Genomic DNA, 16,517 nt, shown 5'->3' with positions numbered 1-16,517 from the left:
GCCCTCCACCACCACCTTGCCTCATGTCACTAATTGAAACTGTGCTACAAACTAATGTTCTGACTAGAATTAAGGACTTAAGACTCAAAGTATACTTTGAATTTTAGGTAAAGATTAAGTAATAAATTATGCTGTTTATTAACTTCCTTTGTTCTAGCTTGGTTAATTATATAAAAGAGCTTAAATATATTATATGAATAAAATGATCTGCCAATATGACAGTTATTTTATGTCATAAATGTCATTTTAATATGCATTTTAAAATGCTTAAGACATTTCAAGATATCTGAAATAATGGTTTTTTTACTTGTCACTTAGTTTTTCTTTATGCAGTTAGCACTTTAATGATATTTATGTCCTGAGAAGGACAAGTGAACAAGAATACTAAGTTTAATTCCTATGCTAAAAGGCATAGCCACTCAGAATATAGGAACAGAGAAAGGCCAATAATCACTATTGTACCCCACAAAAAGCAACAAAAAAAACCCAGGTATATAATATTTTTCTGGTAGTTTGTGATATATGTCTATGCTTATTTATTTTTTGGTTTGAATGTTTCTTTTAAACAGGGAAAAGTTGCCCAGACTGCTTGCATGTCAGCCTGCCAGCATCTGTCAACATCCTTAATGCAAATGCTACTGGACAGTGAGTTAAAACAGATAAGCATGGGAGCCATTCAGCAGTTTAACTTAGATGTCATACAGTGTGAATGTAAGTACCTTATTGGTTAAACTTCGTGTATTTCTAAGAATCTTTACTTAAATTACATGAAAAAAAATGGTATACAGTAGGATAGTTCAGAAAGGAGGAAAGAGGCCTAATTTTCAGCAACCTTGGATACAACTTCTTTCTAGGAAGAAAAAAATATCTCAGCTTCACATTTCAGACTTCTAGAAAGAGGCATTAAGTGGCAGTCCAGACCGGGATAACTGAAAAATCGATTCATGTTCTCCTTTACTCCTTCTAGTCGCTCCTGTGTTCTTGCCAGGACTCTCCTGTTTGTCATAAATGAATGAAATCATTCTAAGTTTGTCATTCTTACTTTCATTGTAAGAAACTTTGTAGATACTTGCTAGAAGGCTAATCTTAGGACCTTGTATTCCAAATGAGGCTTCTTTTATATTCTGAATTATTGATTTTCAAATATAAATTGGCATTATATTTTTCGTGTTTATTTCACCCCCTTTCTAGAAAGTGTAAATCAAGAAAAGTTCTCATGCCTTTACCTTCACCATTGTTTTCAGTTTATTTTCTTTAGGTAAAAAAGTTAGCAGTTTCCATAAACATAATGTTGACATAGCCAGCTTCCAAACTGGATGTGCTATTTGGTCATTAGCCTTGGCATATGTGCTTCTAGATGTGGGTTTTATCACTCTTAAATTATAACTCTTTAAATATAGGACATGGAACAATTTTTAAGCAGTGCTTTCAAATGAATGGTGCACTGATTAAATGATGAAAATTCCAGGTTGACAAGTCAGTCAGGCACCACTGTTGATATATTGAAAATCAGTGTGGCACAAGAAGGATTATAAAATATTTGTCTGAGGCAAATTTTGCAATAATGTATTCTATGTGAAAGACACTAAAAATGTCAGCAGCTTGCAACTGAAGCAAGAGTGAAAGATTTCTTTTTTCAACAGATCAAGTATTTGTCTGCCCATTGTACATAAGGCATTCTGTTGCTAGGAAAAGCATAATTAACATTAAAAAGACTAATTATATAGGCTCTGTGATCAAGATTAATTTATTACACAAAAAAATAAACCCAAAGTTTTTTAAAACCTACCTATTTCCTTCAAAAAAAAAAAAAGAAATGCTTATATGTACAAAGGAAAACAAAGATAGTTTTCTTTGGGAAGAAAAGGACTTATTTTATTTTCCTAGAAAGTGTTTCTGTTTTCTCTAATTAGAAAACCTTTGCGAATATAAGATTGTATATCAATGATACTTCAATAAAAATATAAATTATTAAAAAGAGAAAACCTTTATTATCTTTCTCAGAATTAGACTATCATTTAAAAAATGGTAATATTTTGTTTATATAAAAGTATTTAGTCCAAATCACTTTATTTGCAAGTTTCTAAGCTCAGAGTAATTGTTATTCCATTCTATAAATAATTTGAAACTGATTTTTTAAAACTTTTTTAAAGATTGTGTTGTGAGATCATTCCAGTATGACATCCTATTGTGATCATCTTACATGAATATTGCTTCCAGCATTTTGTGTTATTGCACCTTTAATGTGAATTCAAGATAATTAGGTGGTTGAGCTTTTTATTGGCATTTGACTGTGTCTTCTCAATTCGATTGTTATGTACAAAAATGGAAATTAATGTTTGGTTAGGCAACTTCAGATATTTAGATCTTTCCTCTGTTCTTTTACCTCTTCATGAAGGGCTATCCTAACTGTACTTAGAAAAGGCACATAAAGCCCCAAATCTTTGCCTCTCTGGCCTTCCATAGGACAGTTTCTACCTTTAATTACCTCTTTGAGTGGAGTCACTGAGGGCTCCTTATGAGATGCTAATGTTTTCTTAAAGGACTAATCTCTGGGAAGAGACCAAAAAAGGCCCTAAGTATGAGGTCATCAGTTAAGGAAATCTGGGTACAAATACAAGAGGGGTAAATCCTGGCCTGGTGTGGGCAGAGGTTCAGGTACTATAGATATGGAAAGGGAGAGACCAGAACTCCAAGACAAACCACAGAAGGTAACTCAGCTTCCTTTAGGATTATGCCTGTGGTTAGTTCTGCTTCTTAATATTTGTCATATATTGCTTAATCATTACTTAACACAGTGTCATGCATTTGGTCATTAGAGAATAACTGAACAAATATAACCCGGCATTACATTTTTCATGTTTGTTTCACCCCCTTTCTAGTGTAAAACAATTATCTACCCCCTATCATGACTTTTAGTGATTGATACATGAATCACCTAAAAATGAAATATAGCTTTCTCTAATGAATATATTAAAAGAATTTTAAGTTTTCATCTTAAGCAGTGTTTTTGTTTTTTTTAATCTGGAAGAAAGCAGTTTTTTAAAATGCAAAGTTTATTTTCAGTATTAATACAGTGTGTATGCTTTCTACATATTGGGGCAGGGAAAGGGGAAGAAAGGGAGACAGGAAGAGGAATTTGGCTAGGTAAGAGGAAGGCTAGAATGAGTGGTAAATTTGTGGAAAGGGATGTGGGTACCATAGGAATCAACTGGGATATGGAGAAGTTCAGATGTAGAACCTTAGAAGCTAGATCATTGAGCTTTACTGCTCACCCACTAATACACATATTCATGCCCACACTCCTCTACTTTGAAATCCTCTCTACAATAACCCTGCCAAATAGTTGCCCAGCTATTCCTTGAACATCCAATTTGGAGGAGTAACTGCTTTTCAGGAAATCTATTTCCATATAATACATCACTCTATCAGTTTCTTACATTGAGCTGAAATCTCTTTTTCTCTAAACTTCTCTTAATGGACCTAGTTCTACCTTAGAGCTAGATTCATCACTGAGCCCATATTGTGCCTTTGTGCAAATTAGAAAAGCTGTTCCCACTAAAGAAGTCCTCCAGAGTTGTCCCCTTTTTAGGAATTAGAAACAGTTTACCCTTTTTCATCTAGACTTGGCCCCCACCAAGGCGCCTGGCTTAACAAGTGAAATGTGACCCAGATTTCAGCCCTCCCCTTCATCCCTCCTTCCCTCAGCTGGACACCTGTGTGTTACAGTAAGGAGCCTGACAACTGTGGCAGTTCTGCTTAGGGTCATACAGAAAAAAACAAATCCTCACCACAAGCAAATACATAAAAACTGTTCTTATATTCTTCTCAATCTTCTGAAGGCCAGACATCAACAATTTCACTTAATACATTGTTCCATATTCTGTACTTATTAGTAAAACCAAACTGTTACTACTTTTTTAGTTGTCAAAGAGTATACCCTTGAATCACTGAGGCTACTCTAGTGTTCTAAAATCTCTGTATCTTTCTCTTTTTTGTGTGATTGTTAAGCTGTGTTCTTCTTATCTTATACTTGTGTGATTGATTTTTGTTTTAGGATTTTAAGATTTGTCCCACAATTAGCCTGTTGAGATCTTTGTGTGTCAAAATTTAATACCTTCTGCAGATTTGTAATCATGCTGCTTATGTATTTAACAAGATTATTAACAAAATGTTGAATAATACCTGATAGCTATATTCTGAGATACAGTATGTCAGTGTCCTCAAAACGTCGTCCCCAAATGAGCAGCAAAAGTGTCACTTGGGAACTTGTCAGAAATGAGAATTTTGGGGCCCCACCTGCTGAATTAGGAACTCTGGGCATGGGACCTCAGGGTGATTTTGATGCACAATAAAATTTGAAGACCACAAAATTACATGGACCACCCCATCATACTGACTTAGATCCATTATTCAGAATCTTATGGGTATCTTAAGATTTTTTTCATCTAATTACTAATCGCTTAATTGATTCCAACTCATAGTTTTGCTCAAAGGAATGAGCAACTTTGTCAGATGTCTTCCTGGTACATAGGGGTAATCACAACCATTGAATTTTCCTCTTATCAGTCTAACTACCATCTAAAAGAAGAAAATGATACTATTCTGATTCTTCATAAACCCATATTGGCTCATAGTAATTTCTTTATCTTCAAGAGGCTCAGAAACTCTTACTTAAAAGTCTGTGATTGATTTTTGGGATTAGCATAAAATCCTGCTAGTCTGTTTTATGCTAGCAAGAGATCTAAAGTGCACAGAAGTCAGGTAACAGGGACCAGGAGGAACTGGAGACCACTAACCACCAATGATCCTGGACAACTTAAAAAAGGCTTCAGTCAAAGAATTTAAACAATAGGAGGTGAGCAGGAAATATAAGTGTCAAGAATAACCTTTATTCTGTTGGACTTTCCTTGTATTTAGTTTGGTCAGAATGCAGAATGTTTATTTTTCCATTCTTAATTATTTTGTAAAAACTTTATACATGTATTTTCTTAGGCCTCAGAAAGTCAGTCCATAAGCAGAAACAAATGACTTACCTGAAGATGGGAAGTTGGAAATAATTCAGTTTCCCATATCATTCAGCCTTTTAGTTTTTATTTTGTTTTTCTGGTGGTGAAAGAATTAGCACTGATCCATCTATGTGCTGAATTGTTTTTCAGCAGAGTGTGTTGTGCCCTTTTCCCTAGTGTTCTTGTGACACATATACTTGTGAGTTAAACTGGCTTAAACTAAAATTGTAGTCTATAACTGAATTTTTTTTTCAATGTAAAATCAACTGATTTATAGGAAGATTCATTTTTTCAAATGTTTAATGAGAACCTGTTACCTGTTTTACATTGCAAAATCAAAATTGAATCAGGCTCCAAAGATCTCACAGTCTGGTTGGTTGGGAGGAACAAACATGTTAATAACTATAACAGAACATAACAAATTCTTTAAAGAAGTATATATTATTTGTAGAAAGGGAACAATTAACTCAATTTGCCATAGGAATAAGAAGATTGACTATGATAGAAGTGAAATTTGAGTTGGTTCTTAAAAGATGAGTAAGATTTCATCAAAAGCAGCGAAGGGCATTCTGAGCAGAGGCAATGGCTTAAGCAAAAGCACTGTGAGGAGAGAATGCTTAGGGAATCTTCTGTCTTGTATGGCTAGACTATAAGATGCATAAGGAAAATATTGAGTGATATGGCTGAAAAAAAGTTAGACTCCTGAATGCTTGGACTTTACAAAGCAATAGAGATCCACTGAAGCTTTTTAATTGGGACTATGACATGATGAAATCTATGTCATAGCAAGGTAACTGTGTGTCATGTGGAAATTGAACTGAAATGGGAGATACTGCAAGTAAGATACAACAAGCCTATTAAAAGAATGTTGAACTTTCTTGTGTGAAGGATGAAAAGGGCTCATTCTGAGCAGTGGGACTGAAGAGAAGAGGATGGACTTCAGACATTTTGAAGCAAATATGTAAAATCAGTGAACGATTATGATTTGCTATGATTAAGATAGTTAGAATAACACAATGGAAAAGACCCAGAGAATGGATCTTATGGTTTGGGGCAGGGGTATGAAGAGGGAGAGAAAGAGAAAAAAAATGGAGGGAGGAAAGAGAAGGGAAGAGAGAGAATAGATTTAACCATCCACAATAGTTGAATTAAATTCAACATATAATTTATAGTTGTAGGCACCCTGCAGAATGCTGCTTATGCTCAAAACATATTTGTTGAATAAATGAAAAATTAAGATATCCACAAGTGCCTGTAGTCTACATTTGTTTCTTCTAAAGTTCTTCTACCTTCGTTGTCAAATGTTAAGGCTGATACTGCTGTACTTTGACTTAAGACTGTTAAAGTTCTTGATATGGATGTAACTGATCACTTAAAAAAATTCTTCACATATTTGATGACTATGTTTAAACCTTAACTCTATCTGTTTGAGCTAAACAGTCATAGATTCTTTAATGTTTTCTTATGGGATTATTTTCACTTCCCTTTTGGTCATTTTTCTTTGAATCTTTTTCTTTTGTTATTTTTTAACCTACACTGTCAAACTCAGTAAACCATCAAACTCAATAAAATGTGTGAGTTCAGGAATGTAGAGTCACATGAACTTATATGAAACTTTTTTAAAAAGTGCTTTCAAATCGATCTGACACTGGTCTGAGCACATGTCAGGAAGTTGAGAGCAGTCCTGGCTCTGCCCATGTTTTGGGCAACTGGCCTTGGACAAACCATTTAACAATTGAGAGACCTCAATTTTTCTTGTAAAATAGGGGATTTGGAGTTAATAATTAATAATTTCCAAGATACAACCTTGCTGTAAGATTCAGAGGCAGTAAAACTTAAGGCAAAGATGAGTGTGGGGCTATAGAGTCATACATTAATTCCTTCATATCTACAATGTTTTTGGCATGTAGGCAACACAGTGATAAATAAAACAGAAAAGGGTACAATCCTCTTGGGATTTAAGCCCAGTGGGGAGGCAGTCATTAAATGATTGCACTAATAAATAGGATGATAAATTGTTAAATTCTATAAAATGAAAGTATATGGTGCTGTGAGAAAGTATAAGAAATAGACTCAATTTAGATAAAAACTTGTATAGATTGAGAATACTAGGTAGGCTCTATGCATTAGTGAAATGGGTACTTTTGGTTAACTGTAACTGTAATACTTCTATAACTACCTGGTCCTGGTTGAAGAAGTCAGGAAGGCATGCATTTGGAATTGCAAAGATAGCCCTCTCTGACAGTTGCATTGACCTTTTGTTACTATTATAGATTTTGTATGAGTTCAAGAGAAATTGCTTCTTAGTTGTAAGAGCATTTGCCACAATTGCAGTGAAGCAGATGTAGTAGATCCTTGCACGTGCTTTTGTTTTATACTTACCAGACAGCTGTTATGTCTTGGGCCCCAGTATAGGTACCTTACAAATGCCATTGTTTAGAGGAGATCAAAATGTCCTCTGAAGGTCCTAAAAGGTATCTTAGAAAGTTAGAATATTTCCAGAGCATCAGGCAATCAGAATGATTTGAAGTACCCAAGATAGATAATGGAATGTACTCTTTAATGCATTCAACACAAATACCCAAATGAGGTTATCAGCTCCTAAGAGCTTAACATCTTAAATCCATAGGCATTAGAAAAGCTCCAGATTGAAGAGTACTGGCACCTGTCTCAATAGTGTTGTCTCAGTTCCTTACTGAGGAATAGGTGCATCTCTAGTTGTGAAGGCCTTGGTCATTTTCATCACGGATAAAGGCTTAATGCACCTCAAAAAAAAGATGAAGCCGCCTTATAGATACTTTTGTGTGTGTAGATAGGACCTCAGAGCCTCTGACTGTAGCCTTGAAAAAAGATCCATATTTACCCCAAAATAAAAAGATTCAGGGAAAATTATGTGGATGGTGTGAGAATATTTCAATGTCTTTTAAAAGTAAGCTGGGTCTGTTATACTATTTCCCTTTCTAAATTTGTTCCTGGTTTTAATGGCATTTAAGGTATCAGATTGAGGCTACTTTGTCCATGTTTAATTCCAAGAAATGGAGAAAACTAGATACTATAATCTTATATAAAAAGTGAGCTAATACACGTAGAAGGGCAGTTGGTCCTAGAGGCTTGCCTTTGACTGCTACCAGCCACATGTAACAGAACATGTCTAAGAACCAACAATTCTAAGACCCCTGACTCCCAGGCATGAGTTCTTTTTCTCTGCCAGAGAAACCACTAGGTGGTGCTCTTAGTCATCCCTTATAATGACACATCTGATCCACAAAAGATACCTTCTTTGCCTAGCCAAAATTTGAGCTCTAACTAGAGACTTTAAATCATCAGATCTAGCAAGAAATGGAATTAGAAGAAATATTTTCAGTGTGCAGACTATGGATATTCATATTGTCATTTATTTAGTTACAAAATTATTCCATTTTATAAGCCCCTGCCTTGGTATCGTCAAGCAAAAACTCTTGAGACTTTAGCCAGCCTCCTCACCGTCCCTTTCAATCAGTTGTCCATCTTCTGGCCTTTTTGCTCTTCTGAGGCCATGACACTCTTTCCCTTCTTCCCACCCCCTGACAATTCTTCCTACCCAGTATAGATGTTTTCCAAATAATCCACATTCTCTACCTTATAGTAAAGATAAAATTATCTGCCTAGGACAAGATTAAGATTGTTCAAGGCCTTATTCCCTCTGCATTTATTTCAGGAAAGGTTTGTATATTTTCATACCAGGTTAAATACTTAACAGCCTGACTTCTTAGCAGTCTTCACTCCCCACCCCTACCCCGTTCCCGCTACCAAAGCTTTTACATTTGTATATAGATTCTATGGGCAGAAGGGGCCTATTTTCCTACTTAATTTTTGTTGTTATATATACAAATAATTTATGTTTTTGCCTACAAATATTCTTTATTTATTCTCTTAAAATTTAGTAGATTGCCAGTTTGGAAGACTTTTTTGTCATTGTAATCACAGTTTACACAGCATCTATTATTTTTTGCTTTCAGCTTCTTCTAAATTAATTCATACTTCTCTTCTTCCCAGTTAGGCTAAAATAGCAAAATTTTACTCTGTTGTTCCAAAAGACCTTCCCAGTAAGATCAGACATCTCCCTCTCTAATCTTTTTTTGTTTAGAGTATTTCTAAATTTGGATTCACAATTATTAAGTTCCACATTGTAGCAGAAAATAAGAAATTAATATACCATGAAGTTATTTTGTTTTTAAAAAATAATTGGTCAAATTGGAGGCATTAAGAGAAAAAAGCTGAACATTTAGACTAGTTTTCTTAAAAAAAAAAACTTTAGAAAGCCTGGAAACTATTTTCAAATATCTTACTGAAAGACCAGGATCAGTCTGTGTTTTTTTAAAAATGCCCTTAATGGCAAGACTAAGTAACAAAGACAAAGGAATCACAATAGGGATATTATTATCACATGGGCATTATTTCATTAAAATAATAAAATAAAAGGGAGGAAAATAAAGAAACTACCAAATACAGCAAAGCATATACAAAATGAGAATCTAGATGAGCCAAGAAGGAATCTGAAGTCAATACTTAACAGGATTCTAAAAATTAGTATTCAATTCTTTAAAAACTTCAAAGATTGAAATTCACCTCCAAAATTACTGGGACCATTAGACAATATTAGAAGAAGTGAATTATTTGTATTATTAGTCATTCATTTAACACATTTATTGACAATTTCCTGTACACCAGGCAGAGAATTTATAAAGGCAAAAGAAATTATCTCTGCTTCACACAAGCTTTCTCTTCAGTGGAGGAACTCACAATTAGTTTTAATTAAAGAAAACATTAGGAGTATTCTCACCCACACTCAATTATTTTGGAATAAATATACTAAATATGCTCCGAATGTCTTAGATTTGCACTGCCCCATAGCCATATGTGGCGAATAAATTTAAATTAACTAAAATAAAAGTAAAAATTCAGTGCAAATACAGAAAGAACATTTCCATTATTGCATAAAGTTCTGTTGGACAGCATCATTCTAGATCTAATCAACAAGCTAGAATTGTATCAGTTACCAGGGACTGGATGGCATCCTTTTAGAACTCATTCATTCACTTGTACAATTTTCATTTATTTAAGAAACTTTTGTTAACTACTCATTATATGTCAAGCATTGTGCTAAGAGATAGGGATATAGAAATGGAAACATATTCCCTACCTTCAGGTAATTCATGGTTGATGGGAAGATCCAGACAGATAAACAATTACAAGGTAGCAAAATGGAGGATGTAGTTAGACTGTACAGAGGAAATTGCAATGAGAGCACAGAGAGGTCTAACCCAGCCTGTAGTATAATGGAAGGTTTCCGCAGACGATTGAATGGAAGGATGAGTAAGAGTTACCTGATGGAAAAGAAGAAGAGAAAGTATGCTCCAGGCAGAAGAATCAAAGGTACTATGAAAGAGTTTTGGCATATGCAAGTAAGTATAGTTAGTTTGGTATGGAGAGAATATAAGTTGTCCCTAGGAAAGTGTAAGATGTGAGGCTGGAGAGACAGGCAAAGGCCAGTTTATAAAGGACCTTATTTGTCTTTATTGTGAAGGTGATGGAGAGCTATTCAAAGAGTTAAACTATGAAGTGACACAAATCACATTTACATTTTACTTAAATCACACTTGGAGAAGTGTGTGGAGAGATGAAACAGAAGAAACAGACCAGATAGGAGTGTATTTTAGTATCCCAATGAGAAATAATGCTAGTTTGAACCAAGGTAGGGACAGATTCAGATTCAAGATATTTTAGAAGGCAGAAGCAACAGGATTGGCTGCATTTGAATTTTAAAGAAGTAAAGGAACAAATATGAAGCCATTATCAAATTGAATAGCACATAATTACAAATACTTTTTGTGCTAAATGATTATCAGATAGTTAAATTGCCTCCAATCCCTAAAAAACATTTGAAAAGAAGCCGTGAGAGCTATAAACTACTGAGCTTTACTTCCATACTGGTTAGGTTCTTGTGGAAGATGGGATAAAAGATAAGAGGCTAAATACCTAATCAGATTTTGGATCAATGGATTGAATGCCAGGAGATCTGAATTAACTGTGTAATCCTGGAAAAGTCCCTTCACTTTATTTTTTCTATACTATAAAATGAAAGACTGGGTGACCTTTAAAGTAAGCCTTTAGTGGAATGTTGAAGGTATTTCAAAGGGCTGCGTCTCTTCTGAGTGCAAGATTTCATCCAACATCTGCATGCTCTATTTACTAACATAAGTTATTGTGATGATCAAAGCAGATATGGTGTGTGTGAGAAAGTGCTTTGTAAACTATAAAGTATTATGTAAATTTATGATACTATTATAATTTTGACAACAAACTCTTTGGTTTAATGTAGAGCATTGGGGCTTAAACTAGTATCTTAAACAGGAACTGAGGGAGAAGAAAAATGACAGATTATTTTCAGTGCACAAAAATTCTGAGATTAAGTAGATAATAATTGCAAGTATAATTGAAGTTGAGCTGATTTTTATGCGTGATAAATGAACTAAGTCTCCCTGCATTACAGGACACCTTTTTGTGTGTGTGTGTGTGTGTGTGTGTGTGTGTGTGTGTGTGTGTGTGTGTGTATGGATATGTGGTGGTGGGAGAAACTGAGCTAACATTTACAGCCTGGGTTGAAGACCACTAGAGATTCATAGTAAACTATTACTTAAAAACAGTAGCCCGAGACTGTGGCCAAAAAAGCTAGTAATGTGCTGGATGGTCTTAAGAAATTTTTTTTTTAAATTTTAATGGCTATTACAATTTTGCTTATCATTTTTCAGTTAAGATCTGAAAGGCAACTGAGATCTAGGACATGGTGTAGGGGTTGATGGGGGTGCCACAGTATGAAAGTATGCCACTTTTCGTTGTATGGAATGATGGTGATGTGAGTAAATTATACTAAAAAGTGAAAAGTGTGACTAGATTTGCACAATAAATCTTAGTTTTCTAGAAATAGGAGGGCCTGAGAAAGGTGAGTGAGTCACCTATATAATGGTCATAACTACGTATATAGTATGTAGCACAGGATTAAAAGTAAGCAGAAAAATGGTACACTTCTGGGTCACCAAAAGGTTACTCTTATTCAAAAGGTATGTACACTCACAGGCGTATATAAAACCCATTCACCTTACTTATGGGAGAGGCCCTTGCTCAGTCTCTATTTGCTCTTAATGTACATACAATTCTAGTAATTGATTACCTGATTTACCAGCTTGAGGATATTAAAGATAGCATATTAATAAGACATTAGTGAGAGAGCAGAGAGTAGGAATTTATATTAAAACTGTAAGGGAGAAGGAAGAAAAATCATAAAAGCTAGTCACAAAAACTCAAACCACATTGCATTTCTGAGCTATTTAATGTAAACAGACAATAGCTCCTAATAACACAGCAGCCCTGGGAATTTATAGTATTATGTAGAATAAAAGGTGTTCTTAATGGTTGTCCAAAGAATTAAGAAAAGATTAAATGATATTTAGATTACTCAAGCATAGGAACTATTACATTACAGCTTAAAAATCCATCAGAAAATACATAAGGTTAAAAAAGTTTTAATGCTTAAAGTAAAAATCATGATCTTAAAAACAACAGCAATAACAAAACTTATTTTTGACTCTTTATTCTCTAAAAATATCAGATAAGTTAAGCTGTGCTTGGCTTTCATATATTTACTGTTTTTGATAGTTGATTCTGAGCCTCTCTAAACTATTTCACACAGAATACACTAAACTTAAGAATTATTTTTGTTTTGTGAGAACTGTATGGGCTGAAAATGTAAATGGCTTCTAAAATACTGGCTCAGATAAACTCATAAATGGAAAATCTATAATGTTCTTTAAGAAAACTAAGATATTAATGGGGAGGAAGAATGCTTCTAGACATTTTTATTCTTATCAGAGAAGCTTGTGTGTAAAAAGACAGGGTCTTTTTAATAAATCAAGTCTTTTGTCTTCAAAATAACTAATACTGGAATTATTTGCAACTTAAGCTATGTTACTAGTATTAAATTTTTTTAAGTATAAAAATTGTTGAAAAAATCTCAAAAAAATTTTTTCAGTCTTGTCTTAAGGTATCTTTTAGTTTTTAAAGGGATGGGATTTCTTTATGGAAAAAAATTATTGAAAGGCATGAACAGACGTTCCTGCATTGTCTTCATTTTGCTTCTTAGAACATTATGCCTGTTTTCTGTATGTAAAGCTGCAACAAAGCAGATGTTTTGAAATATATTGACAGCCATGGAATTGGTGTAGGTTCAAAATACTTCTATAATCATTCACCTAAGGCTAAAAAGAGTCAGAAAATTTTCTTGATTGAAGTATATTACTACTCTTGAACTTTATGTAAGATAACCATTCTATATTTATTATAATTACGGATTATAGTGATTAAATAGCAGATTAGAAGTTTAAAATTATTAAGATATTTGTGGTAATGAGTGTAAAGAACATTCTCAGTAATGAAAATTAAAGATTATAAATAGTCTTCACTTGAAATGGTTACATGTAAATATAATACGTTTGTAATGAGTAGAAATTAATGTAGTGGTTAAATCCTTGTATATTTTGCAATCTTGTTTTTCTCTCTCTCTTTTTTAATAGTGTTTGCCAGCTCTGAGCCTGTGCCAGGATTCCAGGGGGATACCCTGCAGCTAGCATTCATTGACCTCAGACAAGTAAGATGTAACAATGTGCTTCTCATTTATTGCCTTCTATATCTTGCCTCTTTTTTCTTGTTAATGCTACAGGAATGCTTGTTTGCCTTGAGACAGCCTTTCTTTAGATCACTGCTTCTTTGATAGCCATGTATTTGGCTCTTCTCTCTCAACCTGTATCTATTCAGTGCCTCAACTTCATGGAGCATTCTCCTCGTGAATATTTAATTGAGTCATTACCTGCTAAGCACATGACCAAATAACTTTATTATACTTCGGTTTAATGATACTTGAAGTTTAAGTTATTTCTTAATTATTTCATGGTTATATATGAAAATGGTACATATATAGTGGTACAACATTAGTATCAGTACCCAAGTTAAATGTAAATTACAACAACCTGGAAAGGAGCCCCTTGCCTAAAATTTGTTAATGGTAAAAAATGCTATTTTTATAAATTTTCTGTATGTTTCCAGAAAGAAGGATAAAGGAAATTTTAAAAAGATAATTATACATTTACATAATTCTTTTCTGGTCACATAACTCTAAGTGTAGTAACAAATATGTTAATTTTTTAATCTCTAGTCATTTTACTACTCTTTGAAATCACTACTTTATTATCATTTTCCTTATTTTCTTCCTTATGCTTTCCCAACCCCCCCCTCCTCATATTTTTTCTTCTTATTTCTTTATTCCCCTTTTCCGCTCCTCTTTTTTCGTTTTCTTTCTTAATCCTAGGATTAAGGAGCTTAATAAAGCTGGGCAGCACAGAGTGTGGAGGAGGGGCAGACCAAGTCAGGGGGCTTAGGAGTGCTAGAACTAACAACAGGAGTGACTGCTGCCTTTGGCAAGAAGAACCAAATGGAGGTGGAATTAAAAGAAAGCCACTGTATTATCAGTCTATAAATGGTCCTACCTCTATGGGGACAGAATTGACTGGAAATGGGGCTCAGTCACTGGTATGAATAAATTCTACCTCTGTGATGTTTGGAATAGAACCAATTTTAGCAGTTAAAGGGTTCTGATTTCAGTAAATGCCTGAGAATAGAGCTGTCTTGCTTTAATTCCAAACCAGTGTTTAATAAGTATTTGTGAACTACCATGTGAACTACTTATTATTTGAAGAGGAGATGTGGTTGAAATAGACACAAAAATAACATAAGAGATAGTTTCATCTTTATGGAATTTAAAAGTCCTTTAGAAAAACAAAACACCCATAAACTGGTAAGGAATACTTTTAAGACAGTGAGTCATATGGAAATAGATGTTGTATCTTCAAGTCAGGTTTAGAAGGAAACTGAAAAAGCCATTCCTTTCTCCCATTTATGTCTGTCAAGCACTGGACATAAAAAATATATTCATACTTCAGTTTGCAATCAGTACTCATATATTAATGCCAAACAAGGAACACTGTTAGGATGACCTAGATCTGTAGATGATTAATGTTATTAATGGAGGAGTTAGTGGAAAATGAAGAAGGTGACTCTGAACTTCTGTTCCAGTTTACCAGAAGATATGCTTTATGTCGAAGGTGGATCCATTTCCTTTAGAAGTAGTTTTCTCTGTTGCAGTCCTCTTGCCCTGAGCAAGATGATCTAATATAGAAAACTGAGTCCTTTAGCAAGTTAGAAATAGGTGTGGAGGTATATTCATTTCCTAATTAGATTATAGCTACTCCCTGGGGTAAGTTTCCCTGTTACAAGAGCATGAATATGTTCACCAATCTAGAGGATGTGATTTGAGGGGGTAGCTTCCATTATATATAAACTGTGTACAAAAAATTTGAAATTTATTATGTGATATATATATGAATTTGTATGGTGTTAACTAGTTTGCAATCTCACTGAAGGTTATGAATAGGACCACATAGGTTATGAAACTGTTGGTAAAGATTCTGTTCATTGAGATGTCCAGATAGGTGGTTGGTTCAATGTACATTAAAACTCCAATCCTGGGTGTTTTCTTTCTTCGAAGATAATCATCATTTGACAGCAAAGAAGGCATCTTTACAAGCATATAGCTTTATCAGGGAATTGTTTTTAAGGCACACTTATAAATATTAACATCTTGAATATTTTTGATTGAATTTACTTTTCAAGTATGTGTGCTTAGAGGCATTAAGCCCTGGATGACTTTTCCTCAATCAGTGTAATTTCTTTGACTTATAAGTGAATAAAAAGTCTATTGTGAAACATTTAGAGTTCTGAAATCTACTATGGCACATATGTAGAACTGTTAATATTAGAGACTTATATTGAAATAATTATTTAATATAAACATATTTTGAAAGTATGGTAGTTAATATGCAGTGAAAATGACTAGTGGGTAGAAAATTTTGATGAGCTAATTTTTTTATGTGTTTATTTTTCTAGTTTCAAAAGGGGTTTAAAATCATCTTCTGATTATTTATGTTAAAATTTAATCATACTCTGTTATTTTGCATTTGTATTTGAAAACAAGAAGGTGCAGCTAATTCTTGCCTTTAGCTGCTGGACCACTGAGACATAACTTGAATTTTATGATTTCAGAGGCCTGGATTTAGTGACTTGATAAGGAGAGTTATTTTTCACCTATATTTGTTTTTCAAATTAATTTACAAACAGTTAGGAGGTGAAATACCAAGTATCAGAATTAGCCAAAAATTAAATTAGTCTTGAAAACTGAAGTCTCATATTAGGTGATATGTTTTTTGTATCGGCTGTCAGTGTTATTTCAATAAGGATGCTTTAAAGTTTCATAATGTTTCTTATTTTCCTGACTTTGTAAAGATATTTCATAGCATAATATTTTAACACTTTTACATGAAGTAGTATATCACCAAACATAAAGAGGGTGCTAACACTTTT

The 16,517-nt window shown here is 33.8% G+C and overlaps 1 protein-coding gene across 6 annotated transcripts in view; it reads left to right on the top strand.

Annotated features, from left to right (window-relative positions):
* Positions 1-16,517, top strand: part of EXOC6 (exocyst complex component 6) — a 278,392-nt gene that overhangs the window by 232,861 nt on the left and 29,014 nt on the right. For all 6 annotated transcript variants that reach the window (XM_073240691.1, XM_073240690.1, XM_037015771.2 and 3 more), the window contains 2 exons: positions 570-711; positions 13,619-13,692. In XM_073240691.1, the coding sequence (XP_073096792.1) occupies positions 570-711; positions 13,619-13,692 (216 nt within the window). The remainder of the gene's footprint in view (positions 1-569; positions 712-13,618; positions 13,693-16,517) is intronic.

This window comes from Manis javanica, chromosome 7 (assembly GCF_040802235.1).
Source record: "Manis javanica isolate MJ-LG chromosome 7, MJ_LKY, whole genome shotgun sequence".
NCBI lineage: Eukaryota > Metazoa > Chordata > Mammalia > Pholidota > Manidae > Manis > Manis javanica.
Note: the sequence above shows the minus strand (reverse complement) of the source record. Positions and strands in the feature narration are given on the sequence as shown.